At 40.6% G+C, this 26921-nt stretch overlaps 1 protein-coding gene across 1 annotated transcript in view; it reads right to left on the bottom strand.

Moving 5' to 3' along the window:
- Positions 1–2663: 2663 nt before the first annotated feature.
- LOC122807025 (retinol dehydrogenase 13-like) overlaps positions 2664–26921 on the bottom strand; it is a 609225-nt gene continuing 584967 nt past the window's right edge. Inside the window, exon 8 of the mRNA XM_044077911.1 lies at positions 2664–3323. Coding sequence (XP_043933846.1) covers positions 3224–3323 — 100 coding nt within the window. The 3' untranslated portion in view covers positions 2664–3223. The remainder of the gene's footprint in view (positions 3324–26921) is intronic.

The following is a 26921-nucleotide window of genomic DNA, read 5'->3' as shown; positions in this document are numbered from 1 at the left end:
CTCCATCTGCCTACTGGGGCAGGCTCAGGTTGTTCCTCCTCTGCGTCACTCTGTGCCTGTGCAGACCTTGGCATTGGTGGGGGGCTGTGTGGCGCTGTCCCATGCTGTTCCTGCTGCAGCTGTTTCACCAGGATCATATTGTGTAGCATGGTACAATTTGGGTACATGTAGCTGGTGAGTACTGCAAGGCTCCACCGGATGCATCCAGACACCGGAAACGTGACCTGAGTATCCCAAACACACACTCTATTATAAGTCTGGTCTGTGCGTGCGCCTCATTATGGCGTTCTTTAGGTGTGTGTGTGCATTTATGATGGGTGTCATCAGCCATGGCTCCAGTATGTAACCAGCATCCCCAACTAGGTGACTAGTCCCCATTGGAAAATCTCTGGTACAGCTGTGTCAGATGCCATATGTGGGAATCGTGATAGCTTCCAGGGCAGCCAGCACACACATTCATTATAATGCCCTGGGCATCACAGACGGCCTGGCAGTCGATGGAGGGGATGCCCCTGTGCTTGATGTAAGCCCTACCTTGATCACTGGGTGGTGCTTTGATGTATATGTCCGTGCAGTCTATAGCACCCACAACCTCAATGTATTCTGTTATTTGGCAGAAGAGGCGCATATTTCTGGCCAACACCTCATGGATGTTGGGGAAATATACGTGCTCATTGGCATGTGCTGACATGGCATCTAGGAACTGGTGGAATACTCTGGATGCTGCTGATGCCTGTGAGATCCCCATAATATCCCCAGTTGAGCTTTGGGAGGTACCCGTGGCTAGTATTCCTAAGCCTACACATACCTTGGTATCCACTAGGATGAGTTCCCCTCGGTCAGTTTGGTGTGTCAGGTGTGGCCGGCACAGCTCAATAATCGGCTGTAGGAGGTCTCTGTCCACCCTATAGCGCTCTATCTCCAGCTCATGTAGCCCCTGGTAGGTTGACCTGGGTTTGTACACTCTTCTCCGTTTCCTCACTGTGAGTTGATCAGCAGAATTCACATCCTCTCAACCCTCAGCCTCTTGCACATGTTGTTCTATGTTGCTTGCTGCAGCCCTTCTCATTTTGTAGGTTTGTTAAAATTTCCCCTCTTATATACACTGGTGGTGTAGAGTGTGGGAAAAACCAGAGGGGAAGGTGTTTGCCTAGTTTATAGTAGTGTTTTGGGCTGGGCTGGTCTGCTGCCTTTGTAATTGGCTGATTCTGATACATTTCACCTGCCAGCTATGCTAGTTGTCCTTGATTACCTTCCTACTGCTGTTTTTCCTTCCCACTGCCATCCTATTTAAGCCCGGGGGTGCGCCGTGCAAACAGAGTGCTCAAATCTGTACAGTGCTGCTATTTCCTGGTTTAACTTTCTTTTTCTTCCTTTAAAACCTGGTGCACGGCACGCATACCGGCTTAGGCAATGTAAAGAGTGCTAGGCAGATTCAGACACCCCCCCCCCCTTGCTTAGCTGTGCTAAGCTAGGAGCAAACCCGAGCCACAGGGCTCCAATCCACTTACAGTATGCCTGACACCCTCCATGATGTCACCTTACTCCTAGGCTTGCACCAAACTATTCCTACTCTTACACTGTTGGGACCTGACTCACATGCTGGGGAAAACTGGGATTCACTATCATTCCCCTCATTTGCATAGGGTTGCCTGCTAATGCATAGCTACATGTCTCACACTGAGCCTCCCCCCTTAGCAACCACTACTCACTGGCCATGTTGTCTTCTGCCTGCCATTGACTTGCATGGCAGAATACTGATTTTAGTTAGAATGCTTAATTCAGGTTTATTTTGTTATCCCCCCGATCCCGTTTGCATGCTGCTGCCCTATGCTTAAAGAGCCGAGATCGGCTAAAAAAAAAATAAAAGTTGATTTTTGTATTTTTTTCACTGTTTGCAATGCCAATGGCCTTATACTTTTACTTGGCCATTTACATGCTTACTACATGATATGCAGCCTTTATCTGGAGCTGTCACAGCTCTGTTTTGGATTTTGCAGAAATGTACTCGGTTACTAACAGAGTACATTTCTGCAGATTGCACTAGTCCTGCACGGCCGGTTGCACGCTTCCTGCATTGCAAAATCACCTCATTTGCACAGATTTCTCCTGCAAATGGGGTGATTTGCATACAGGGGCTTAGTCTGTGCAGGATTAGTGCAGGAGCGCTCGTGCATGCCCTGCCGGCTGTTCTGGATCGCACGGCAGACATATTGCCTGCTAGAGCTCCTGCACCAATTTTGCATGCCGTGCAGGGTATAGAGAATCCGGGGATATGCTTTACAGCAGGACAAAACAAAAACTTGTAGGAAGCATTTTAAATTGTAATGTAACGTGTATATCAGGTGGAATTTTGGGTAAATCAAAGTGAAATTCTGCCACTGAATGCCATTTCTCCATGCCTGATCATTATGAAGTAACATTTCTGAAACACTTGAAATATATATACAAAAGTGAACATTTATAACTTGTACCACTGTGCAGACAACGCAGTTTTCACTGCACCTTAAATAACACAATTGGTAAAGGAAAGCAGTTACAGACTGGTTCAGTAGGTTGGATTACCAACCTAGACATATTCTGAGCAAGTACAGTGGAAAAAGACTATATGAAATTAATGACTTTAGTGTGCCTGCTTTGCATTTCAATAATCATCTGTTAAGTATTTCTTTATTTTATATCAATTTATTAAATACATGTATTTTGCAATGCAACTACACTGCACCTATATTTTATATGCATAATCATCACACACTGGAAATTTTGCTATAATTGTACAAATCTCACTAGTAGAACTCAGTAGTATTTCATAGTTAGCCATATGTCTAAAATTCTCAATTATTCAATCCAACAGAAATAAAAATTTAGTACAAACATTTTGCTATATAGTATAAATATTTGTTCCTTCTAATTTATGTACCACTAACATTTTGGTCATGATTTATTCATAACAATTGTAAATCATATATACCATACTACAGCTCTGTTACTTAACAAAGATATTCTTATGGGGGTTATGAGAATATGCACCCCATTCGTCAAATTCAGAGTTAAATACATATACACTTATTCTAGAAACTGGAATTAAAATGTGTAATAAATGCACCTATATATTTAAGTGCAGTAGTACAGTAGTACAATTACGAATTGGTTGATTATACATTTTATCAAATTTATAGGATTTTAAACAATTCCATTTAACAAAATATCTCCAGATCTTTCCTTATTTATCCAGACCAACCATTTGTGCACTCAGTTCCCAAAGTTTTCTTGCTGCTTCATCATCTTTTGCTTGAGGGGCTGGTTCCTTGGGTGCACAATCACTAGAACACATAATGCATTTTATAAATCATTTGTGACAGTGTAAGGCATTATATTCTATCCACTCTGTAGATACTAATATGTTTATAATTCTGCAGATAAGTCATACGTTCTCAGGGACTGCATTAGCTTAGAAATACGAGCTTAATCTAAATTCCTTGTCTGCTTGTTTTTTTGTCATTAAACATCTAATAGATATGTAAATCGCTTACAACTGGCACCTATCGTATCAAATATAGATATATTACATTTCAAAATCTAGGTGTCTTAGGGAATATTTTTTCAGGCTTGATTTATGCACAACTTTAGCTAGTTATCAGTCAGATCTCTCACTCAGCGATATGCACCCTGCCAAAAAAAAGTTGCTGGTACACTAAATGATCTTCTCTGGCTCTATACATTAGAAACAAGACAAGTAGCAAAAGTCTAAGCTTATATAGCAAAGAAGATAAACAGTTAATCTTAAGTTAATAAAAGATCCCGCATCAATCTTTTAATTTTGTAAGGTGTACAGAAGTTAAATTCATGCTTTTGTTTATATATAATCCAAGATCCTTATAAATATTCATTTTATTGATAGCATAGCATCATATAATAGGCAGCATTTGAAAGCTGCTGTCTACTTCAATCCCATTTTGATTCACATGTGAGTCTGTGATAACTTTTTAATACTCACCAAAGAGACAACATAAAAGAAAGCGCTGTCATAATTTAATACTCCACATAGGAGATAAATTTTACAAGTAATGATTTCTGGCAGCCTTAGATCAGTGGAACTTCTGCTGGAACATCAGGCAGGATCATAGAAGAGAAACAGCCTGGTCCAAAGATGAAGCTAAATGTTAAACCAACTTAGAAGAACTCTGCTAGCTTGTACTAGTACAGACTTTTGTGACATCAGCAATCTAAGAGCCTGAAACACCAACCATCTTGGCAGCAAGATGTGACAAGGGTAATTAATGATCAATCCTCCTTTTTCTGAAATTTTCTTGTGTGCATGGAATCAGATGGAAAGGTGACAAACATGAATTTTTAAACAGAACTCTTGTGATGCTGAACTGAACTGAGAGAGAACCACATTCCTCTCTGAAATGAAAAAGTTGTTTTTTGGGGTGCTACACTCCTGGTCAAATGGAACTCTCTTATCTTCAAGTTCCAGGAAAGGAGTGGAACTATATTGCATTCCCACTGGCCACTGGAAGTTAATAGCGGTGAAGATGTCACTGTTAAAGGTTCACACTGCCAAACTTCCATTTCCTTTTTGCAAACAGGGTGCAAATACATGTCACCCAGTTTGGCATATTCCACACAACAGCTGGGTTGTCTGAAATGAAGCAAAAAGGGATCATGTCTCAACTTCAGTTCTACAACTTGAAGAGCTACAAGAACCACCCTTAAGGCATTAAAGCTGACAGCTCTTTCTATGCTGTAGTATTAGTGTTAAACATGCCTGCAGCCCTAGCTGTGTTGGCTGACACCTCCAATCCAAACCAAAAGTGCCTGAAAGGCAGACAACACACAGCACTTTTTGTTTTACTACAATTTAATTATGGGTACTGAATTTCTGATATTCACTGCAGTGATTACTCACATTAAATATGAGAAGGTGACTTCACCTAAAAAAAAAAAAAAAAAAACAAATGCAAAAAGCTGATTTTCTTGAGCAGCTTGAAAGATTTTGTCACATTTAATTTTCTTTCTGCCTCACAGCTTTAGATAACTATGATCCAGCCTTCGGGCAGTCAGTGCTATCACAATTAAATGACTGCCAGTTGATGTTAAAAAATGAAACAGAACAGATTTTATGTACAACATCCTCTCCTGAGTGCCCTGGAAGGACATAAAATGGGCTCTCAAGTCAGCCAGTGAATAACACGAGACTCTGTGCTGGGATCAGAGGCAGGAAGGAAAATGCCACATTGAGATAGATGGTTATCATTTTACCATTCCAAAAAGAGGGAGAAAGTTTCAACAACAGACAATTATCCAAATCCATGAATATCTAACAACTCTATAATTGTTAGCACCTCTCCAAAAAGTCAAACAACTTCATGTGCAAGTGCATGAATGGAACAATGAAGACGTTTAATCTGGCTGGGCTTCCTCAATTGGGATGTCATGACCATGACATTTTCTCAGTGAATTGGAATAACTAACACAGAAGTGTCCAACCCTACTCCAAAACAGAATCTTATCAGCTTCTTGACTCAAGAGTTCTAGATAAAGTCAAAATTAATTGCAGATTGCCCAAAAACAAGATCAACTTTTGAATATTTCTCTAATTCACTTAAAAAGTTTAGAGAGTATCTGGTTTTGCATCAACATGCATTTGCATTTTCTATACAATAAGAAACATGAAACTCTAATATCTGGCACTATTGACTGACTGTAATTATCTGACTTACCAGAAAATCTAAATTTTTATGAGGGTTGGGCCAAACTTGGGCATAAATAGGCAATATCCAGCACATTCTGCAAAATCAGGGACATTTGAGAGAGACGCCCTAACAGCCTACAATCACTGAAAACATTTTCTTCTTTCTATCAACTGTACATCATCTCACCATTAACCATAGATACACACATGCATGAATATCCTGACCTAATGACCCTAAACCTACCATGCCTTACTACAGATAAAAGGCCTAAGCAATCACGCAATTGCTCTACTAGTACAACAAAATGAATAAAACAACACCACAAACACTTGATGGCAAAGAGACTTTTGCAAGGCTCCCCCTTGCAACTACCAAGGTGGGCAATTACACCCTTGTTACTTATACATACCAGCTCAGATATTGTTGTGACTTGTGTGCAGGAGATTCCCAGAACATTGCAATCATGTTTTTCCAATGGAAAACCTGTTTTTCATACATTAGTGACACAAAAGAGTGGTGATCACCAGTGTGTCAGAAACAAGGCTGGTACTCTACTAAACGTTTGTTTCTGAAACATGTTGAAAACAATTCATCCAGCAACATCACTATTAAATACATACACCATTCACCTTATGACAGAGTCTGGAAATGCAAAGTAACGGTATTGCCATCTTAGTGAAATAAGCGATTACATCAAGCTTAACTGGCTGGGAACTAAATAATCCTCTCTCATTCAACTACTGTCAAGCTTGGATCTACCCCAAACAGTTCCATCACTTACACTCCCGAAACACACCTTGAGGTCCATATACAATACTCAGCCAGATTGTAATTAATACTCCAAAAAGTCCAACTCCTACTATGTAGACGTCTCAATAAATTTCACACACAGAGCTCCCCTACAAAAAAACAGTTTCTCCACTGCTGAATACACAGCACTGACTTGTCCTCTATGCATCAATAATGAATTTTCACTTCCCTTGATTAATTTAAAAAAATCCTAACCTCCATCAAAGACATATACGTTTAAGGAAATATTTAAAGACATCAAAACGAGACAAAGATGGACAACAATCATCTGCAAACAATGGAAATCAGTTGCACCCCCCGACCATGCCTCAAAGATTTTGGAAAATATTGCATAATATAAATGACATTGCTAAATCTAAATACTTTCAACACCAAATCAGGTTATTACAAAAGTCAAAAATATTAAAGACATCATAAGCAAGCCATCAAAGAAATCTAGTTTTAATATTTGTCTCAGGCAAGCCTCAAGCTATCATTTCTGATATAGGCAATAGCATCTGCATCTCTTTTGTACCCCAAACACTGCAACTCAGCTCAAAATTACTGCATTAACTACCCCAAATTATGTACCAGACTATGCTAGTCCTGTTGAAATTGAATTAAGATATTTTGCTTCCTGGTTTACAAAATCATCATGGGTGAACTCAACAAATTTCTTGCAGCCATAACCAACAAGACAATGGCAAACCAGCTGTACTACTTAATAGGCAAACTCTTGACATTTACCTAGTCAGTCACTGACACTATACAAACAGAATTCCAGAGTCTCAGAAGCATACCAGAATTACTCCCATCCCAAAAATTATCATCAGTGAACTACCTGACACAAGATCAATCTCCAACTTCCCAATTCTAGTCAAAATAATTGCTTAACCAAGATTATGTACAAACAATATGAGATGTGCTAAAGTATGTTCTACTACACCCGGAATGGCTTTCATAACTTTGCATATTACTTGGCTTTACCAAATGTTAGAGACTTGTACTGTATGGAAAAAGGCCATTAAAATAAGCTCTGACTTTAAGCAAAACGTTATCTCACTGGACCACTTTATCCTTATAAACCACCTATATAAAACAGTATTAGGTGATGTTCTACTTCTAAGATGTACTAGACAGATTAAAACTGAATGCATCTTTTACAAAAACAAATAATGCAGTAGCCCCTATGGCCCAGTATTTCAGCTCCCTCACATTTTTCTTTTCATAACTTGGAATTATATCAAGTACCTTAACCTCATTCTTTATGCAGACAATCTTCCCCACTGAATGTGCAGACAAATCTATAACTACCACCCACATTTTCAACTTTGCAATGTATTTCCAAATATCCACTGATCATTGCATGACATCTAAAACATCAAAGATGCTAAGGAGTCTACTACAACTAACGCACATAACTCATCCTTTCATAAACTGGTAGGCATGGTTTACCTTGACTGTACTCTCAGTCTACAAAACCTTACCTGCTATGTACACAGTAACATTATTTCACAACTGTGTAAGGAAAATAGCCAATGCTGGATATGCCAGAAAAAAAGACATTAAAAACCAATGCTATGCATCCTAGCAGCCCTGTAAGTGTTACATCTCTGTTGTAAATCCTGCAGAACTCAAATTTCCTATTTGGCATTCCACAAATTTAAGTCAGCACTAACTTTCTAACGAGGTTTCTCCACTAAAAACTTTGGCTACAGTAAGCAAACATCATAACAAGGAATTATGCCTAAATCTTATTTTAGACATGGGGCTCTACCAAGGAGAATGCACTCTGTTAGCTGCACATCACCTGACTCTCCAGTCAACCCAGTCACTATAGGATATATACGGATGATGAGCATCACCTAAACCACTACAGGATATAGTGATGGTGAACAATTATTTATTTATTTCTGTTTGTAGTCCAGGGTAGACAAGTGATTTCCATAGACTTTTTTCAGACTCAACCCAGAAGCAGTGTCTGGGTCAAGTGACTTGCTCACAGTCGCACAGTTAGGCAATAGAGGATTTCTATTGTCTTCTCTCATGGTACCAATATTTTCTAATTGATGATCAATGACAGAGAGAAGAGCGCCAATTATATCATGGTACAATATGAAGAAATTGTAAATTCAGAATCCTTTTTCCAGATACAGTTTCTATTTCGAAACAATACTACTGAGGCAGAACAATTGATCTAGCAAGAAAAGATGAGATGAGCTAAGATGCTGGGAAGGATTCGATGTAGAAAAAAGCCAGGAAAAATCATTTCAGTTTTGTGGCAAGCTGTAATTTCCCATCTATCAGACATTAGATAGAAATTACATAATTCAGAATGACTGAAATTTCTGGAATCTAGCACCTATACATGACCACTCAGAACAGAAGAGTGAAACAAACACAAACAATATCACACCAGTACAAATTTTTAGACTTTGCAAATACAAGCACTAAAATCTAGAAAGGATGATGTCAGTCTTCTTAAGTCTCAAAGACTATTGTGGAAAACTGAATCTCACATTTCTGGATCCCACAGACTATGTCACCAAGCTATTTATCAAGATTATGTTTAAATGTAACCAAATTGTTGGACTTCATAACTGTGTCTGGGTGCTTATTCCATGATGCAGGTGCCTTTATTGTTATTAATAATGTCTCGAGCTCATTTTAAACATTGATGTGTTATATTTCAAGTTCCTTCTCCTAAGTTCATGTTTGTTCTGACATTTCTCAACATTGATAATGATCTGCAAATAACTATCACTAATAATTTATATGGGAAGATGAATTTACCCCTTACGTATCTGTAGTTCAAAAAGTATTTAATATATATTTCTGTGTAGGTCATGCTAGCAGGATACAACATTTTGTAAGGAAATTTTCTTGTTACAGATTCTAATTTATTGGGTTTGGATGACATGCAGTACATTTAAAAATGTATGCCTTACTGTTTGAGGACACATATGAGCAGGTCTCAAGAAGGGAAATTAATCTTGCATTTGTCAGGATTAAAACAATGTTGCATAACATGCTTATGCAAGGACGCATTTTTGTAGATGAATATAAATTTCTGCATCTTAAAAATCCCATGGTCCCTACTATTTTTGGTTTGCCAAAAATACATAATTATCTTGCCGACCCCCCAGTGTGGCCTATTGTTGATGGAAGGTCCTCTGTCACGTCTACGTTGGCAAAATTTCTTGACTTTCACTTAAAAGATGTTTTAAAAAAAATTCTCATCTAAGTAGGGAATCATGGGATCTTCTTAAAAAATGTAATGAATTGAAATCTGATGAGATAGTTGTTTTTTGTGAGTATAGATGTGAAAGACCTGTATACATGCATTCCCTACAGTACTGGTGTTGAATGGTTTGTTGAGTTCTTACACACTGAAACAGATGTGCCCCAGTACAGGGTGGATCTCTGTGGAGCTTTTGTTAATTGTCTTGCACAATAATTTTATTTTTTTCGACCAGCAATATTTTTTGCAGAAAAAGTGTACAGACACGGGGTCTGCCTGTGGTTCACTTTATGGCAATCTCATTATGTGACAATGGGAAAAAGACTTTGTAGTTAATAGTAAATATAAGGATTACTGGTATTTACATAAAAGGTACCCTGATGATTTGTACTTAATCTGAAAGAAAAACTAGGCTGTGATATTTGAATAATACAACAGAGTTTTGCAATTTACATATAAAATATGGCAGACTGTATTCAGTGTATTCATTATCTTGATATTTTGTTAGTTAAAGACTATGAAAAAAAATGTATGTATACCTCTGGCATTTATAGAAAGGTTACTTACTCAAACAACTTTCTTCATTCAAAAGAATCTGGTTAGGTGTCTGTTTTGAAAAGAGGCAAACAGATCTGCTTAAGGTGCTCCAAACAATTGGATCAATCCCAGGAAGACACTTTTGTGCAATTTCCAATAGTGAGGGTCTATCCTGGTCCTGCTCAAACTGTCTGCCATGTCACATTGCTCTGACAGGATGTAAGATTACTGGAGGATCAAGAAATGATTTAGAGCTACCTCCCAATCCATCTTAGCCAGCCATCACAAAGGGAAAGGTCTGGTGTCCCTCTGCTAGTTGAAGTGCCACATCATTGTGCTGCTGTGTGTAATAACATGCAAGGGTGCGTAACACCTCAGGAGAAAAAAAAAACAGTATAGCACAGATCACAGCAGGTACAGTCCACACCTTTTTTACCTAAATTGATTGTAACTAAAGTGATATAATTTTGTATGTTTTTCATTTATATAAATGTAAGACTGCCTTTGTTATATGTGTACATTTAATAAAGAAGTTTGGGAAAAAAAATTACTCCACAAGCAGAATCTGAAACGTGTTGGTACAGCTTGTTGATGTGCTCTGGCCTGTCTGACAAAAACTCTACAGACTACACCTTTATATCCTCATCAAAAGTACTCCCCAAGGAAGATGTAACACATTGACTGGTACAGATTGTGTTGAGATATGAGGAAATAGGCAGACCAGAATTTTGAATTATGTGCAGTCTCCAACCATGCAGTTCCTTGTTGATAATGCCCAAAATTAGAATCTCAAATTCCAGATGATAATTGTGGGTCCTCATGACTCCTTGAAACCCACTTCCTATATCAGCGAGTCAAAGAAGGGTTATGAATATGTATCTGAAACCCCACACTAGTGAGGAAGGAGACAATCCTTGTTAAAGGCTCATGACCTCTGGGAAAAGCTGCTGCAGAAATAAACAAGTTATCTAAAGACAGATGTATGAAAACGCCCAGAAGTCCACAAATAGCTATTGCACAGGTTAATTTCTTTGTGCATACTCAGAGCTGTGGTTAATACAGACAACTGATAGTGTGACCCAGACACAGAGAATTTGAGAAAGAAAAGATCTAGAACTTATCTCCAACAAAGTTCTTTCTCTGAAATCAGAAACAATTTGAAATAAACAAATTTGTCCCTGTGGTCTAAAGGCAACAGACCCATTATTCTTAGGGTTTGCATACGATTGTAAAGGGGGTGATTGACATCCTGTGTCTACAGTAGGGGAGGAAGGGTGGGGAAGAATGCAGGTACAGTCATTCTAAAGGTGTAGATTGCCCCCTTTTCCAAAAAGGCCTTGTATTTTGTTAAAGTAGAGCCCCTTCTGCCATGTTTTCTTTCTGTCCTGTTTACCAGAAGCAGGGAAGAATGTTGAGATAGTTTTCTGAGGGAGTAGAGGATCTATCTGATTTACAAAGGGGAACCTGAAAAAGTTTTAATTCCCTCACTAAATTTCCTTCTTTCATCATACTGTTTGAGTACCTGAATAGCAAAAAGGCCAAACAAGTTTATCAAAATCAGAGTTCAAAATCTCATATTTAACTTTATCTGCAAACCTGTTGGCATCCCCCCCCCCAAAAAAAAAGAAAAACAGTAGCAGTGGCCCTAGACACAATATCTGCACAATCAAGCACACTCTTTATGGCATATTTAGAGGCATGATGAATATTAGAAATAATGGTATTCAGAAAGGATTTGTCATCTGAAGGCAGATTAACAGAGTATTCCCTTAAAGTTGCAGCACCCTGTTAACTGAAAATTCTAAAAGCCAGAGTGGCTGGAGAGAGAACTCTGTTCCTCACTCTGTCCAACACCTTACCTTCTTATCCACTGGGGAGGGGTTAAGATTACGTAAAAGCCTATTGCCAGCTGATGTTGAGGCAGAAGTGACTACATAATCAGACTACAGATGTGAAGACAAGAATTTATTAGACTTTGTAGACGTTCTCAACCTATCTTCCTTTTTAGGAACTGAAAATACAGTTGTGTAAAATCTTACCATAACAGATGTCCTTGTCTTCACCGTAGCAGTATTCTTCACCTTAAACTCTCCTGCCCAGGATAACCCAAAGTTCAGCTAGTATAACAAAACCTTTAGCTCTAGTATGCTCCTCGCACAGGACATAGGGCATAAGGGTAATATATGTACGCAGTTACCTATGACTGAATTACCCCAGAAGAGAACAGTCTCAATAGAACAAAAAGTCTACACGCATCCAAACAGAGAAAAATCAGTTGGAAAAAAGGGCAGGGTCCTCGGACAGGAGGTTAACTTAATCAAAACCCAAAAGAAATAAGGGGGAAGGAGGGAGGGAATGAATATTGTAACAATGAAGATAAGGATATTTACTGTTATGGTGGGTTCTACATAACCGTACTATATCCTTCTATATCCCTGTTGCAGTTTTCTTCATCTTACGGAGAGTACAAAAGCTCAAGAAAAGGACAGCAATATATGTGAAGCATAATGTTTGTTATGTTACTATAGTTTGTTTATTTATATGAATGCAAATTTGCCTATGTCACAAGTGATAATTCAATAAAGGTATTGGGGAAAAAAAAAGAAAAGGAGTGGGAGGTGGAAGGCTGGGAAGACACCCTCAACATCCCATGCAGGACGGCCTTAGCAAAACCTGCTCTGGCCCTAGAAATTATATCTAATTTATAATGCTTAATAAAGGTATGCACTGAGTACGAAGTAGTAGCCTCAAGAATGGAATTGGTATCCAAACCATTGAAGAAAGCTCCAGAAGAGGCAACTGCTATAGTGGAATGAGCTCTAAAAGAAGTAGACAGTCATTTGAAATGAAAAGAATAACAAAAGGAAATAGCGGAAATAGCATTAGATATCCAGTAGGAGATGGTTTACTTAGAAAAAGCCAAACCCAAAATCCTTGGATGAAAAGAAACAAAAGGATGGTCAAACTTACAAATGGTCTTAGTTTTATCTAAATAATACTGGAGCTGTCTGTGCAAATAAAAGGTATGCAAGACCCTCTTACTAGCAGACTTAGCAGAAGGAACAAACTAAGGACATTGTACCGTGTGATTTAAGACAACTCATTAATAACTTTGGGCATAAATGAAGGATTAGTATGAATGGACACCCTGTCCCTGAGAAAAATATAAAACGGAGGAATGGCCATATGGGTCTGGAGCTCAGAAACCCTCTGAGCAGGAGTAAGAGCAAACAACAAGACAGTCTTCCAGGTACAGTGTTTCAGAGAAGCTGAAACTCCAAGATTAAAATGAGCCTAGGTCAAATTTTCCAAAAGAAAACTAAAGTCCCAAGGAGAAGATATAGGCTTCACTGGGGTATTTTACAGAAGAACAGGCCATGCCAGACTGGATCAACTCACACAAATAGGAAAGAACTAGAAGTACCCCCAATAAAAAATGGTCCTGACTATTAACATGGCACCAGATAGAAAATCCTTTTGGCACCAGACAGGAAATCTTTTCCAACTGGACATTCTGACTTTGGTCTTATGACTTTCTGGTTGTGGGTTGTCTTGCCTCCTGTAAAACCCTGAGCACATTCTCAGAAAAGAAGAGCCTAAAAGGGAACAAAATCATATCACCTACAGTGTCAGCTGAACAGTGGACAAGTGAAGATGGATGACTGGTCCCTTGTCCTATGTGAGCATATCCAACTGGTGAGGTAAACTGTGGTGACTGCCACTGACTAGATGCATTAAGAGGGGGAAAACAGTTCTGTCTTGGCCAAACAGTGCTGTCTTGGCCAAAAGGGAGTCACTAACAAGATATCTGGGCAATCCAGCTGAATTTTCTACAGGAATCTTGGAAGTAGAAGAAGGGTAGGAAAAGCATAAAGAAACACCTTCTTCTAAGGAAAAGAAAGGGCATCAGTCTTCCACTCCAAATGGCATGGCACTCTGGAAGAGAAAAAGAGAGAGCTGTCTGTTCAGAGCGGAGGCAAAAAGATCCACCTGAGGAATACCCCACCAATGGACTATGTGTAGCATCCATTCATGAGCCTGTATTCTGAACATGCTCAAGGAGTCTGCCACCAGATTGTGCTCTAAAGGACTTCAAACTGTGTGACAAAGGGAGATACAGCCAGCACAGCTACCTGGAATGTTTTAAATAATTGTATGTTATTTGTGAATATCAACATGACTTATTTAGAAGTGTGTTAAAAGGAGTACTGGCAGCACAGCTGTCTGGAATTTTGTAAATAATGATACGTCATCAGTGAATATCAAAATGATTTATATAAGAAGCTTGGTTACAAATGTATTAGAACTGTATGTCGTGTATACCAGATTGCTCTGTACAGGTGTTTGTGTTTAAAAGGTATTTTATAAAGTGTTTGTGCTGAAAGTGAAGCCACAGTGTACCCTGCTGGAAGAGAACAGAAATGCACATGCACTATTGCAACTGTTTAAATGTATATATTTTAATAGTGGAAACTGGTTTACTTCAGAAAAACAGCTGAAATTAAATTACTTTATGGCAGCTACAGACACAGTGTCTGTGCTGAGAAGCTTTCTGTATTGTCTTTGGATGAATTAATTACTACGATTATTTTATGAGGTCCAGCTCTGCCAAAGATATGAGGTCTATGTATTTTCACAGGTAGATGCTAAATCCGGTTTACCTTCATATGTGCGTTCTGCACATGGGCGAACAGCAGATGTTCGAAAGGACATTTGAAAAGTTTGCAAACGTCAAACGAAAAATGCTTTGAATGTGCAATCAGCGAATGCAGAGTGACATTCGCTCATTGCAGATTCGGCATTTTGGGGCCGATTGCACTATAGTGGGACTCGGAAAATGGACTCTTTCCCCACTGTAGTGCAATCTCGGAGTTAGTATATTAAAGTAGGGGGGGTCAGCCCCCTGCATTACACTTCATTACATTATGGATTCGACTTTTGTGTTAGAAAATCGGCGAATCTGCTTTTCGATTTGCTGATTTTCGAACATTGGAAACTGTTGCAGTTTTGTGTTTCATGCTTACAATTCACTCATATGAGCAATCGCACGAGTGATTTTCGGACATGCAAAGGTAAACCGCTAAATACTACTAGCTTCTAGCAGTGGGGGTTTCACCTGGGACAGAGTCAGATGACAAGAAATTATGTCATTCTGCAAGCTATCCAAGCAGTAACATTTGATATATTAATTTAAGAAGTTTCTTACAGAGACGCACCATTCTGTATTGGAACATACAACAACTAGAAGATCCATTTACCACACCTGCCTTGCTCTTAGTACATTCACTAGGGTGTAGTAATTCTCTTAGATTTAGTCAGGAATATAGTGAAGCTTAGTTTAGATATTTCTCTTTAAGACTGTCCTGCAATGTTGTTTTAAATATTTCCTGTGATTTTGACCTCTGATGTCACTGTGAATACATATTTAGCATTGTCTTGTTCTTTTGTTATTTATTATTAAATATATTTAAATTTTTCACTGTGGCTGATCTGTGTAGAGATATTTAAGTTCTAAGAGTTCTTGCATATTTATTTGGTGACACTGTGTAGACCACTTCTAATAGCCTTGCTCTTGCTCAAACTACCATTTGTATTAATAGTAACATTACACAGTAAGATAGGACACCCTTTGTTAAGGGCCTTAAAGTAGCTGGTAAGGAATTGGCTGGCGGCAGTGATAACTACATTATCGCCTGGGCAAAAGGGGGAATAGCTTGTAAACCTGTGGCAGCCTTTCCCAGGTGTGTGTGTGTGTGTGTGTGTGTGTGTGTGTGTGTGTGTGTGTGTGTGTTTAAATCCAACCTCAAAAAGAGTGTGGGTGTGTGTCAGCTACTTGGGTAGGGACACGAAGCACTGGTTGGACAGAGATGGTGCTGGAGATCTTGGCCACTCATCTGAGATCTCAAGTCTATAGCTAGGCCAGTGGGGAGTCTTATTGGGGATCTGGAGAAAGAAGGGAGAAACCAGCCCTGGACTGACTGTGGTCTCTGTGTGCTCTTAAGGGAAATTGCACTTGATGCAGAGAGTTGCATCTAGAAACACTGTGTGTGTACCTGTTATCCTCCCAATGAACATCCCCCAATGATGCCAGTGGTGAGGATTGAGGGTTGTCACATTTATTGGTTGGCAGTGGTGGGAACACCACATCACATATTAGGATTCAGTGGTGTGGATATTGAACTTTTGTAGCCTGTAAACAGCGGTCATTAAAGGTGTTTGTACTCTCCAGCAGCCACACAGTGAACATTCAGAGTTTCATATCACAATAGTTTTATTTATTTTTTTGTTACCTTAGTTAGTCAAGGAGACCAGGCAAGGATGTCAGCAGAGGATTATGGCAACCTGACAAGCAGCCAGTTGGCTGAAATGTGCCAAGCCAAAGGACTGGTGCATGCCAACCTGACTAAAGCAGAGATGGTTGCAGCCTTAGTCACCGCTGCATCACAGACCAGCAACCAGGACAACCAGACTGGCCTTTGGAATATACAGCTCTCAGAAAATGAACAGTTCAACCTTTCCACAGAGCACTTGAAAATCCATCTGGAGTTTAAGAGACTTTAACTGGAGGCCAAACGCTGGAAATAGAATCAGCAGAGAGACTGCAGTGTTTGAAGGCTGAAGAAATGAGAAACTGCAGTGTTTGCAGGCTGAAGAAATGAGAAACTGCAGTGTTTGCAGGCTGAAGAAAAAGAGAGACTGAGATGTTTGGAGGCTGAAAAAAATGAGAGGCAGAGGCAACATGAAAAGGCGATGCTGACTCATCGCCAGGGTCATGGAAGTAATGGGGAATGGACTCCAGAGCAGTAAAGTCAGTAAATTTCTTCCACAATTTACAAAGGATGATAGTTTTTAGGGTATGTACTCCATGGTAAAGCTGTAACTGCTGTATCTAAACTGTCTGCTATGGATTGCTCAAATTAGAATACTGCTAAAAATTGTTTATTAGAGTGTTTTAAGTTAACACAGGAAGGTTATAGAAAAAAAGTTTCACGAGCATAGGAGCAAAGCAGATGAAAATGTGTGTAAATATATTGCTGAGTTAAGCACTTATTTTCATAGGTGAGTGAGTAGGTATCAGATAGCCACATCCGAAGGGCTGGCAGACCTTTGGGTGAGGGAACAGGCCCTTAGCACTTTGCCTGAGGACATGAGAATCTGGTTAGCAGATACAGAATGTAATACCACAGATGAGTTGGTGAAAAAGGGAGACCTATACCTAATAAGCAGGACATCACTGCACAGGAAAGGGATACCCAGTGCTGCACATGGGTCTAAGGGAACCCATGATGGGCAGCTTAAACTGCCCCAACAGAGTCCGCCAGTAACAGGATAAGCCACTATTCAGGTACATGGCCAGAATCAAGGGTTAAATGTTTTAAATGTAAACAGTGGGGCCATATAGCATATAGATGTCTACGAAGGCAAGGTGGGGAACAAAAGGTGGGAGAACCAGTAAGTGGGAATGACAGAATGCAAGCAGTAAGATATCTGGATACAACAACGGTACCAAACTACCACAAGAGGCTATATCCTATCTTAGTTGATAGGAAACAGGCCACTGCTAAGATAGACACTGCCTCTGACCTAATCATTGTGAAGCCTGCAATGGAGAGGAGCACTACTTGCTTGTGCAGTCTATTCCAGTCAGAGCTTTAGCAGGGACCCCATTACAAATTATTTTGTCTAGGGTTCACCTTGACTGGGAGGGTGGAAAAGGAAGAAAGCAAGTAGGTGTGTTTGAAGATATCCTTGCAGATGTCCTGATAGGGAATGATTTTGATAATACTGTACCTTGTATGCATGCAGTTACACGCAGTCAGACTTGGAGTCAAGCATGTGGGTCTGGTAGCCTGGGAGGGACCCAGACAAACAGCACACTTGTAGCTAAGACTGGTGAGGTGGCTACTTCAGGGAGGGAGCTACCCTGTAGCAGTGAGACTGAAGGTGAGCAACACCTGCTGGTGGGTACTGATGTTCCCTTGGACAGAGTGACTGCAAGGGCAGAGGTAAGTAGTAGTACCCAGGCTGACAGTGAGGCACCGCTGTCAGAGGACACCAGACTTCCTGTGGAAGGGGAGTTGGGAAGGGTTACAAAGAGAGAGATGAGACAGGCTGAGCTCTCAGACCCTACATTATAGGGCTTGAGGAAGGTAGTCAGGGAGGTGCCTGATTTTCAAGGAAAAAGGGAATCTGTATACTGGGACAAAGGGTTACTGTACAGAGAATGGACCCCTGAAGGAGGGCTAGAGGGTGACATAATACAGCAGTTGGTAGTGCCCAGTGCCTACCATCTGGCACTTCTAGTCATAGCCCAATACATTCCCTTTGCAGGTCATATGGACATAAAGCATACAAATGCCATATTATGCAGAACTTTTATTGGCCTATGATTTGCAGGGATGTAATAGGGTACTGCAGGACTTGTTAGCAGTACCAAAAGATAGGCAAGGCAGGAGACAAGGTCAAAGTTCCTTTGGTGCCTTTGCTTGTGACTGAGAAGCCATTTCAGAGGGTAGCAATGGATATTGTGGGGCCTCTGAGTACCCAAACATCCACAAGGAAGAAGAATATCCTAGTGGTAGTAGAGTATGCTACCTGATACCCTCAGGCAGTGGCTCTGTCCTCCACTGAGACAGAAAAGGTAGCAAATGCTTTATTAGAGGTTTTCAGCAGGGTAGGTTTCCCAAAGGAAATACTGACTGACAGAGGTGCCAATTTCATGTCAGATCTGGTGGCTTGTCTATGGGAGAGCTGTGGGGTGAAGCACCTAAAGACCACCCCCTACCACCCCCAGACTAATGATCTGGTGGAGAGGTTAAGCTCTACATAAAGACTATGCTATGGGCATTTTCAGACCAGTTTAAGAGGGATTAGGAGAAATATTTGCCCCATCTGTTTGCTTATAGAGAGGTGCCCCACTAATCCACAAGTTTTCACCCTTTGAGTTGCTGTATGGGCATAGGGTGAGGGGACCTCTAGATTTGATTCATGATGAGTGGGAGGGTGAGTGTGAATCCTACAAGCAGTCTGTTGTGACCTATGTCCTAAACCTTTGAACAAGGCTCAGGGAACTCATGGACTTGGCCCAGGAGAACCTGGCAGAATACCAATAGCAGAAAAATATCTGGTATGATAGGAATGCTCGAGCCAGAGAGTATCCTGTGGGGCAGCAGGTTATAGTTCTCACTCCTGTGTAGACACAACAAGCTGCAAGCAGCTTGGGAAGGACCCTTCAAAGTGGTAAGTAAGGTCAGTGATGTTAACTACATGGTAGAACTGCTAGGCAGGAGGCAGGGGCACAAAGTCTACCACGTGAACATGATGGAACTTTACCATGACAGGGAAGCTCTGGTGCTAAGTATTTGCAGTGGAAGGCAGGAGGAGTCTGAGGGGGCTCTATGGGTACAGAGAGCCAGCCAGCAAAATCCCAAATTACTATGGCGGAGCCTAGGATTGCCGGTGTATGATATGACAGTGCAGCACTGTACTGGGGTCAGCAATGCAAAGACAGCTGAGATCTCAAGACATATAATGGGGTAATGTATTCCCGGATAGGCTCATCTCTCTCAAGCCACGTTTCTCAAGGGTCACCTGAAAAACTAGCTAGAGTCTTCGAGGGGGGAAGAAGTGTGATAAAGAGAGATACTGCCAGCACAGTTAGCTGGAATTTTGTAAATAATTATGTCATTGGTGAATAGCAAAATGATTTATATAAGATGCATGTGTTACAAATGTATTAGAACTGTATGTCATTTGTTTATCAGATTGCTCTGTACAAGCATTTGCGTTGAAAAGGTATTTTATAAAATGCTTGTGCTTAAAATGTAACCACAGTGTACCCTGCTGGAGGAGAACAGGAATATACATGCACTATTGCAACTGTTTAAATGTATATATTTTAACAATGGAAACTGGAATACAAGAGGTTAACTTCAGAAAAACAGCTGAAATTGAATTACTTTATGGCAGATACAGACACAATGTCAGTGCTGAGAAGCTTTCTGTATTGTCTTCACAGTGAATTAATTACAATTGTTTTATGATTTCCAGCATCTGTCAAAGATCTGAGGTCTATGTATTTTCACAGGTAGGTGATAAATACTGTTAGCTTCCAGCAGTGGAGGTTTCACCTGGGATAGAGTCAGATGACAAGAAATGATGTCATTCCACAAGCTATCCCAGCAGTAATATTTGAGATCTTGATTTAAGAAGTTTCTTAGAGACAGCATTCTGTATTCTGTCTTGGACCTGACAACAACTAAAAGATCCATGCATCACACAGGTCTTGCTCTTAAGTTAACTAGGGTATAGTAATTCTATTAGATTCAGTCAGGAATATAGTATAGTTTAGTTTAGATATTTTTCTTTATTTATTTGAGACTGCCCTGCAATGTTGTTTTAAATATTTCCTGTGATTTTGAATTCTGATATCACTGTGAACATATATTTAGTATTATCTTGTTCTTTTATTATTTATTATTAAATATATTTAAACCTTTCACTGTGGTTAATCTGTGTACAGATATTCAAGTTCTGAGAGTACTTGCATACTTATTTGGTGACACTGTGTAGGCCACTCCTAATAGCCTTGCTCTTGGTCAAACTACCATTTGTAGTAATAGCAACATTGGACACCCTTTGCTAAGGGCCTTAACATAGCTGATAAAGAGCTGGCTGGTGGCAATGATAACTACCTATAGTCTGACCAAAAGGGAGCTCAGCTAGTAAACCTGTGCCAGCCTTTCTCATGTGTGGCTGTGTATAAATCAAACCTTAAAGAGTGTGTGTGGCAGCAACTTGGGCAGGGACATGTAGCACTGTTTGGACAGAGAGGGTGCTGGAGGTCTTGGCTTGGCCACTCAGCTAAGATCTCAACTCTGTAGCTGTGCCAGTGGGGAGTCTTAGTGGGATCTGGAGAAAGAAGGGAGAAACCAGCCCTGGACTGACTGTCGTCTCTGTGTGCTCTTAAGGGAAATTGCACTTGATGCAGAGAGTTGCACCCAGAAGTACTGTGTGTACCTGTTATCCTCCCAATGTACATCCCTCACTGGTGCCCGTGGTGAGGACTGAGGCTCCTTGATTACTGGTTCAGTGGTGGGTCGTCACACACTGCCTGAAGAGTTAGCTGATAACGGAGAGGCAGATCCCAGGCCTGAAGAGTCAGTATGCAAAGAAGGAAAGGCTTTGTACCCACTTGCTTGTTTTCATACCACATAACTGTTGTGCTCTCTGTGTAAACCTTCAGGGGGGGCTTGGAGACAGCTGCTGAAGGGCTAGAATCAGAACTCTAATTTCTTTGATGCTGACCTGGTCTAATTTCTTTTGGGGGGCAGAGACTTTGAGCTTTCAGGTGACCACAGGAAGACCCCTACCCCATGTCTGAAGCATCAGTAAACACCAGAGGTACTTTGAGATCCAGAGGGTGGCAATGCTGAAGCCAAACTGACATGAGGTACCACTGAACCTTCCACATGTGCAGTCTGACAAGAGGGAGCACTGAAATAAAAAAAAGCCAGGAATCTAACAGCCCAAAGAAGCTCCCTGACTGGAATGGCAGGGAGAGGAAGAAGACTGAAATGAAGCCATCAAGGACAAAAGCTTTGGAGGTGGATGAGAGGCCAACATTGGCACTGTCCTGCAGCACAGATATATATGATCCTGAGAGGGCGTCAGGACAGACTTTTGAAACATGACAGTGAATCTCAGCCTTTTTAGGAGAGATATGTTGAACTCCAGAGCACGTGACAGGCAAATAGCTGAAGGTGCCAGAATCAAAAAGTCATCTAAATAAGCAAAAATCTGAATGTATTGGAGCCTGCAAAAGGCAATCACAAATGCTAGGCTTTTTGTGAATACCCTTGGGGCAGTAGAGAGGCCAAAAAGCAAAACAGAGAACTGAAAATGAGAGGAAGAAACAGGGAGTTGCAAAAACTTCCCGAAAAGAGGATGAATAGAAATATGAAGGTAAGCATTCTTCAAATCAAAGGATACCACAAAGCCTGGGGAAGCAAGAAAGGAAACAGGGTTTGAAGAGAAAGCATCTGAAAAGAAGGAACTTTGAAAAAGGTGCTGAGCAAGGAGAGATCCAGAATATGCCTCAAAGTGCGCTCCTTTTGAGGAACCAAAGGGAACCAGGAACATTCTGGAGTAAAATTCATTTTCTTCTTGGGAAGGAGTTGTGATGCCCCTGCACTGACACAGTAATCAAGGAGCCTCAATCCTCACCACTAACACCAGAGAAGGATGTGCACATTGGGAGGATGGCAAGTACACACACAATAAAGTACAATTTCCCTTAGCACACAGAGGTCATAGTCAGTCTGGGGCTAGTTTCTCTCTCTCTCTCTCTCTCCAGATCCCAAACAAGACTCCCCACTGGCACAGCTATAGGGTTAAGATCTCAGCCAAGTGGTCAAGCCAAATCCTCCAGCACCCTCTCTGTCCAACCAGTGCTTCATGTCTCTGCCCAAGTAGCTGACACACACACACTGAGATCTGATTTATATACAAACACACAGACACTCCTGGAGAAGGCTGACACAGGTTCACTAGCTTTATCCCTTTCTGCCCAGACTATAAGGTAGAAATCACTGCCACCTACCACCCTTACTTATCAGCTACTATATGGCCCTTACAAAGGGTGACCAATTCTACTGTGTAATGTTACTATTATCCAAATGGTAAGTGTGTCCAAGACTAGGGCTATTTAGGAGTGGCCTATACAGTGTTACTAAATACATATGCAAGTACTCTAAGAGCTTAAATATCTGTAACAAACCAGCCACAATTAAAATGTTTAAATATATGTAATAATAAATAATAAAAGCACAAGACAATACTCGTTAACTCAACACAGTGACAGCAGAGTTCAGAATCACAGGAAATATTTTTAAACATTGCAGGACAGTCTCACATAAATACAGAAAACATCTAGACTGATCTTACTATATTTCAATCTATCTCTAAGATAAATCACTGCAATCTAGTACTTAATATTAGCAAGACAAGTGCTGCTGAGAGGATGTTTCTAGGTCCAAATACAAATACAAAATTCACAAACTTTCTCTCTGAGATAGTTCTTAAATTAATAATACACATTACTGCTGGGTTATCTAGGTGGCATCACTATTTGACACCTGCCTCTAGTTCCCAGGCTAAACAGATACCAACAGAATTTAACATGTCTCTATGAAAAATACTTACCTCTTACAAGCTGACACTTAGATGCTTGCTTGAAACTGGAAGTCGTAAAACAAAACACTTTTACATTTTAAACCTAGTAATTATTTCTGTCTTAAAACAATAGAAAGACACTCTAGCTTTACACATTCTGTCTTTTGCTGAAACTGAGAGATAACACAATTGTAAACAATTTCAGCTTATATTCTTGATGGCTTGCAAGTTAACTCTGTATGTTCCAGCTTCTTGCTATCAAAATATACATTTATATAGGCATATAGCTTATACACATTTCTGCTCTTTTCCAACAATGTACACTGTGGTTATATTCTTGAAGCTCAGTACAAAACATACACTTTTCTTACATCTGACAAGCATACAAATCATATTACTATTCACAAATGACATAAAATTATTTACAAAATTCTAGCTAATTGGGCTGGCAGTGTCGCATTTCTATATAAATTATATTAATGTTTTCAAGTGATATATAATTATTTACAAAATTCCAGCTAGCTGGGCTGGCAGCATCTTGGTTTATCACAGGACGGACCAACTGAATAGCCCCCTGCCCAACAGGGACCTAACAACCTCTCAAAAATAAGAAAGCTGTTCTCGAGGAGGTTGAGGAACCACAGAAAAATGAGGGAGAGCATTCCATATTATGTAGCTCTGATGGATGATGGACAGGACTCAAGAATCTGAGGTGATACGTTGCCAATTTGGCAGACAGAGGTGCAGCTGAAGGGACAAGGGAACCTGGCAGAGGGTTGGGGGGGCAAATGTCAATCAGAAGCAGTCTTGTCAGATAAAGGAGGCTTCTGGATCACAGGAGCCTGAGAAGACTTAGCAGGTGGAGCTCACCTACCAGCCATCCTGCCTTTAGTGACCTGACCAGGCTGCCTACAAACAAAATCAGACCTAGTAGGATAGTTTCTCTGCAATTTAGGGATAGATGGACACAAAAATGTGTTTAAGGTCCTGCAAATCTTTACTTCTTTCTTGAAGAGAATAAACATATCAGCAGCAGCAGCAGTCCCAAAGAGATTTTTATTATACAAAGGAGCATCCAATAACTTGGCTTTAATGTCTTCAGGTAATGACTGCACACAAGGCTAAGAGTAATTCCTCACAACACATCCAAATGCAGCAGCTCTGAAAGAGACATCAGCAGCTTCATTGCTACATTTGATAGAGTGCTGAGCCACCAGAGAGTTAGAGACCAAAATAGAGAACATAGAAAAATTCCCTTCAGAATCAAGGACATCAGAAATAACCTGACAAGCCTGGGCAATCAAGGCCAGAGCATATTTGGTAATTGATGGCCCTAAAAAACAAAGTGGAAGTAGTACAGGCCTTCTTACCAATCCTCTCCATGGCCCTATTATCCTTATCCTAAAGCAGAAGCTTAGTAGAGGAGACTGACATTACAGCAGGATCAACAGAAGGACACAAACTGGAATTGACAATCCTCGGGAACCTTACAGAACCTGTCAGTTTTTTTTGGAGCAAGGGGCTGAGAATCAGGGAGTCTTAGATGCAGCTATAAAGGCATCTAACAAAGCAGCCAATACAGGAGGTACTGCAGAAGGTTTAGAAATATCCACCTGAAGCAACTCATACTACCTCTTCTGGATATCAAACACCCTAGCAGAATCTCACTTAAGGTATTCCATTATTCTGTCTGCTGTGTCCTCAAAAACTACTCCTCCAAGGCAGATTATGGGCTAATGGACTCCTGTTCAGAGCCATAAGCCAAAGGAGTCGGCATATGGGAAGAGTAAGACAAGGACCCTTCATCAGGCTCTGAATCCTCATCTGAGGCTTCCTATGCCCTTTGGAAGGAGTTGAAGTCCAAAATGGGTAGGTACAAAAACCAGCTGCGAGGTTTTGGGTCCATCAAGGCATTAAACAGATCCTGAGAAAATTCCCGCCATTCCCTTTGAGGGTCCTTACATCATGCAGAGGAATGTTTAGTCTGTTTTTTCTTGGTAGGGATGTCAGCCCTAACAAACACTGCATGTTCTGAACCCTGATGGGATTCTATAACAGTAACTTGAACCTCTTCCCTGACCAGAATCTGCAGAATACCTACAGAGCCCTGAGAGATGATCAACAGCAGTTCCCCCTTGATGTCCAGAGCAGATGCCTGAAAAGCCTCAAAGGACATGCAAGAGGCAGGATCCATGCTGGCCTCCAAAGGATCACCACAGAGGAATCCAGAGTCAACACCTGACGGTTTACAAAGCTATCACCTGCTTTTTGGTGTTCTTCTTGCTTAATGGAAGTACATGGGGTTAATTGATTCTGCCATGCTACCCAGGGCTAGCTGTTAGAGCCTCTGGTTCTCAAGACAGATGGCCAGGGAGGAAAACTGGCTTCTAAGAGTATCAGGCACAAATGATTTACAAATACTACAAGAGGCATGGTCGTGGGAAGCACCCAAACAAAAAAAAAGACACTGTTCGTGATGATCCTTAATGTAAAGCTTCCTCCCACACTGACATTTTCCCTTCCTGGATGACAGGTATTCCAGGTAACCAAAGGAAAACAAGACCAACAGCAAAAAAGAAAAAAGGCTCCAGTGGGAGTCTTATCTGACACAAGGTATTCAGCACAGCAAGGGCATTCAAGTAATAAAATAATGGTGCTTGTACTGGTTGTAAAGAAGTTCTGGGTAACTTCATTCATACATCACCTTTATGCCCTACTTTCTGTACCAGGAACATACATGTGATGTACAGTACATACAAGATCTAAAGACTTTGGTATGCTGGCCAGATATTGGGCCATCTGGTCCTCACTAATATGGGAGACTGCTGCACACCCTCTACTGTAATGCCTTCCCTAGTAAGGTCAGACCACAAAATGGTCTCCTTTGAAGTAAAAGTAAAACCTGGACCCCCAGCTAAACTAGGAATATTCAGGCACTGTTCTAATGCTAACCTTCTGCTATTAAGTGCAAACGTGGCAAAATTTCAAGCCCCATAAACCCTGAGAACACGTCTGCCTATGCAAAACTGTTCAAAGAAACCTGTACAAGCATGTTAATAGATGCATAGAGGCAGCTGTACCTACCAAGAAGAAGTGCAGAACTAATTCAGAAAACAAGCCAGCCTGGTGGAATCACAAAATCAATTAGCTGTATAACAGGAGGAAGAAAATCATGGCAAAAATTAGGAGGTGCAGCACCCAGCAGGATAAAAGCACTCTCAAACAAAACAAACAACTCAGAGGACAAAAAGTCTACCAAAACCAAATATGATGTAAATTTGGCCTCCCAGGCTAAGGGCAACCACAAAGCATTCTTTTAGCTATGTCTGCAACCTCAGAGGCAACGCACAATTGTGTGCAGAGCTCACTGTAAATGGAGCCACCTATACTGAGCCCAAAGATATAGCCAACCTCCTGGCAGATAAATTCAGCTCCAACTTTACTCCTTTCTCCTCCTCAACCTTCCCTCAGGAAATATCATC

Source organism: Protopterus annectens, chromosome 7.part0 (assembly GCF_019279795.1).
Source record: "Protopterus annectens isolate FY-2018-M chromosome 7.part0, PAN1.0, whole genome shotgun sequence".
NCBI lineage: Eukaryota > Metazoa > Chordata > Ceratodontiformes > Protopteridae > Protopterus > Protopterus annectens.
Note: the sequence above shows the minus strand (reverse complement) of the source record. Positions and strands in the feature narration are given on the sequence as shown.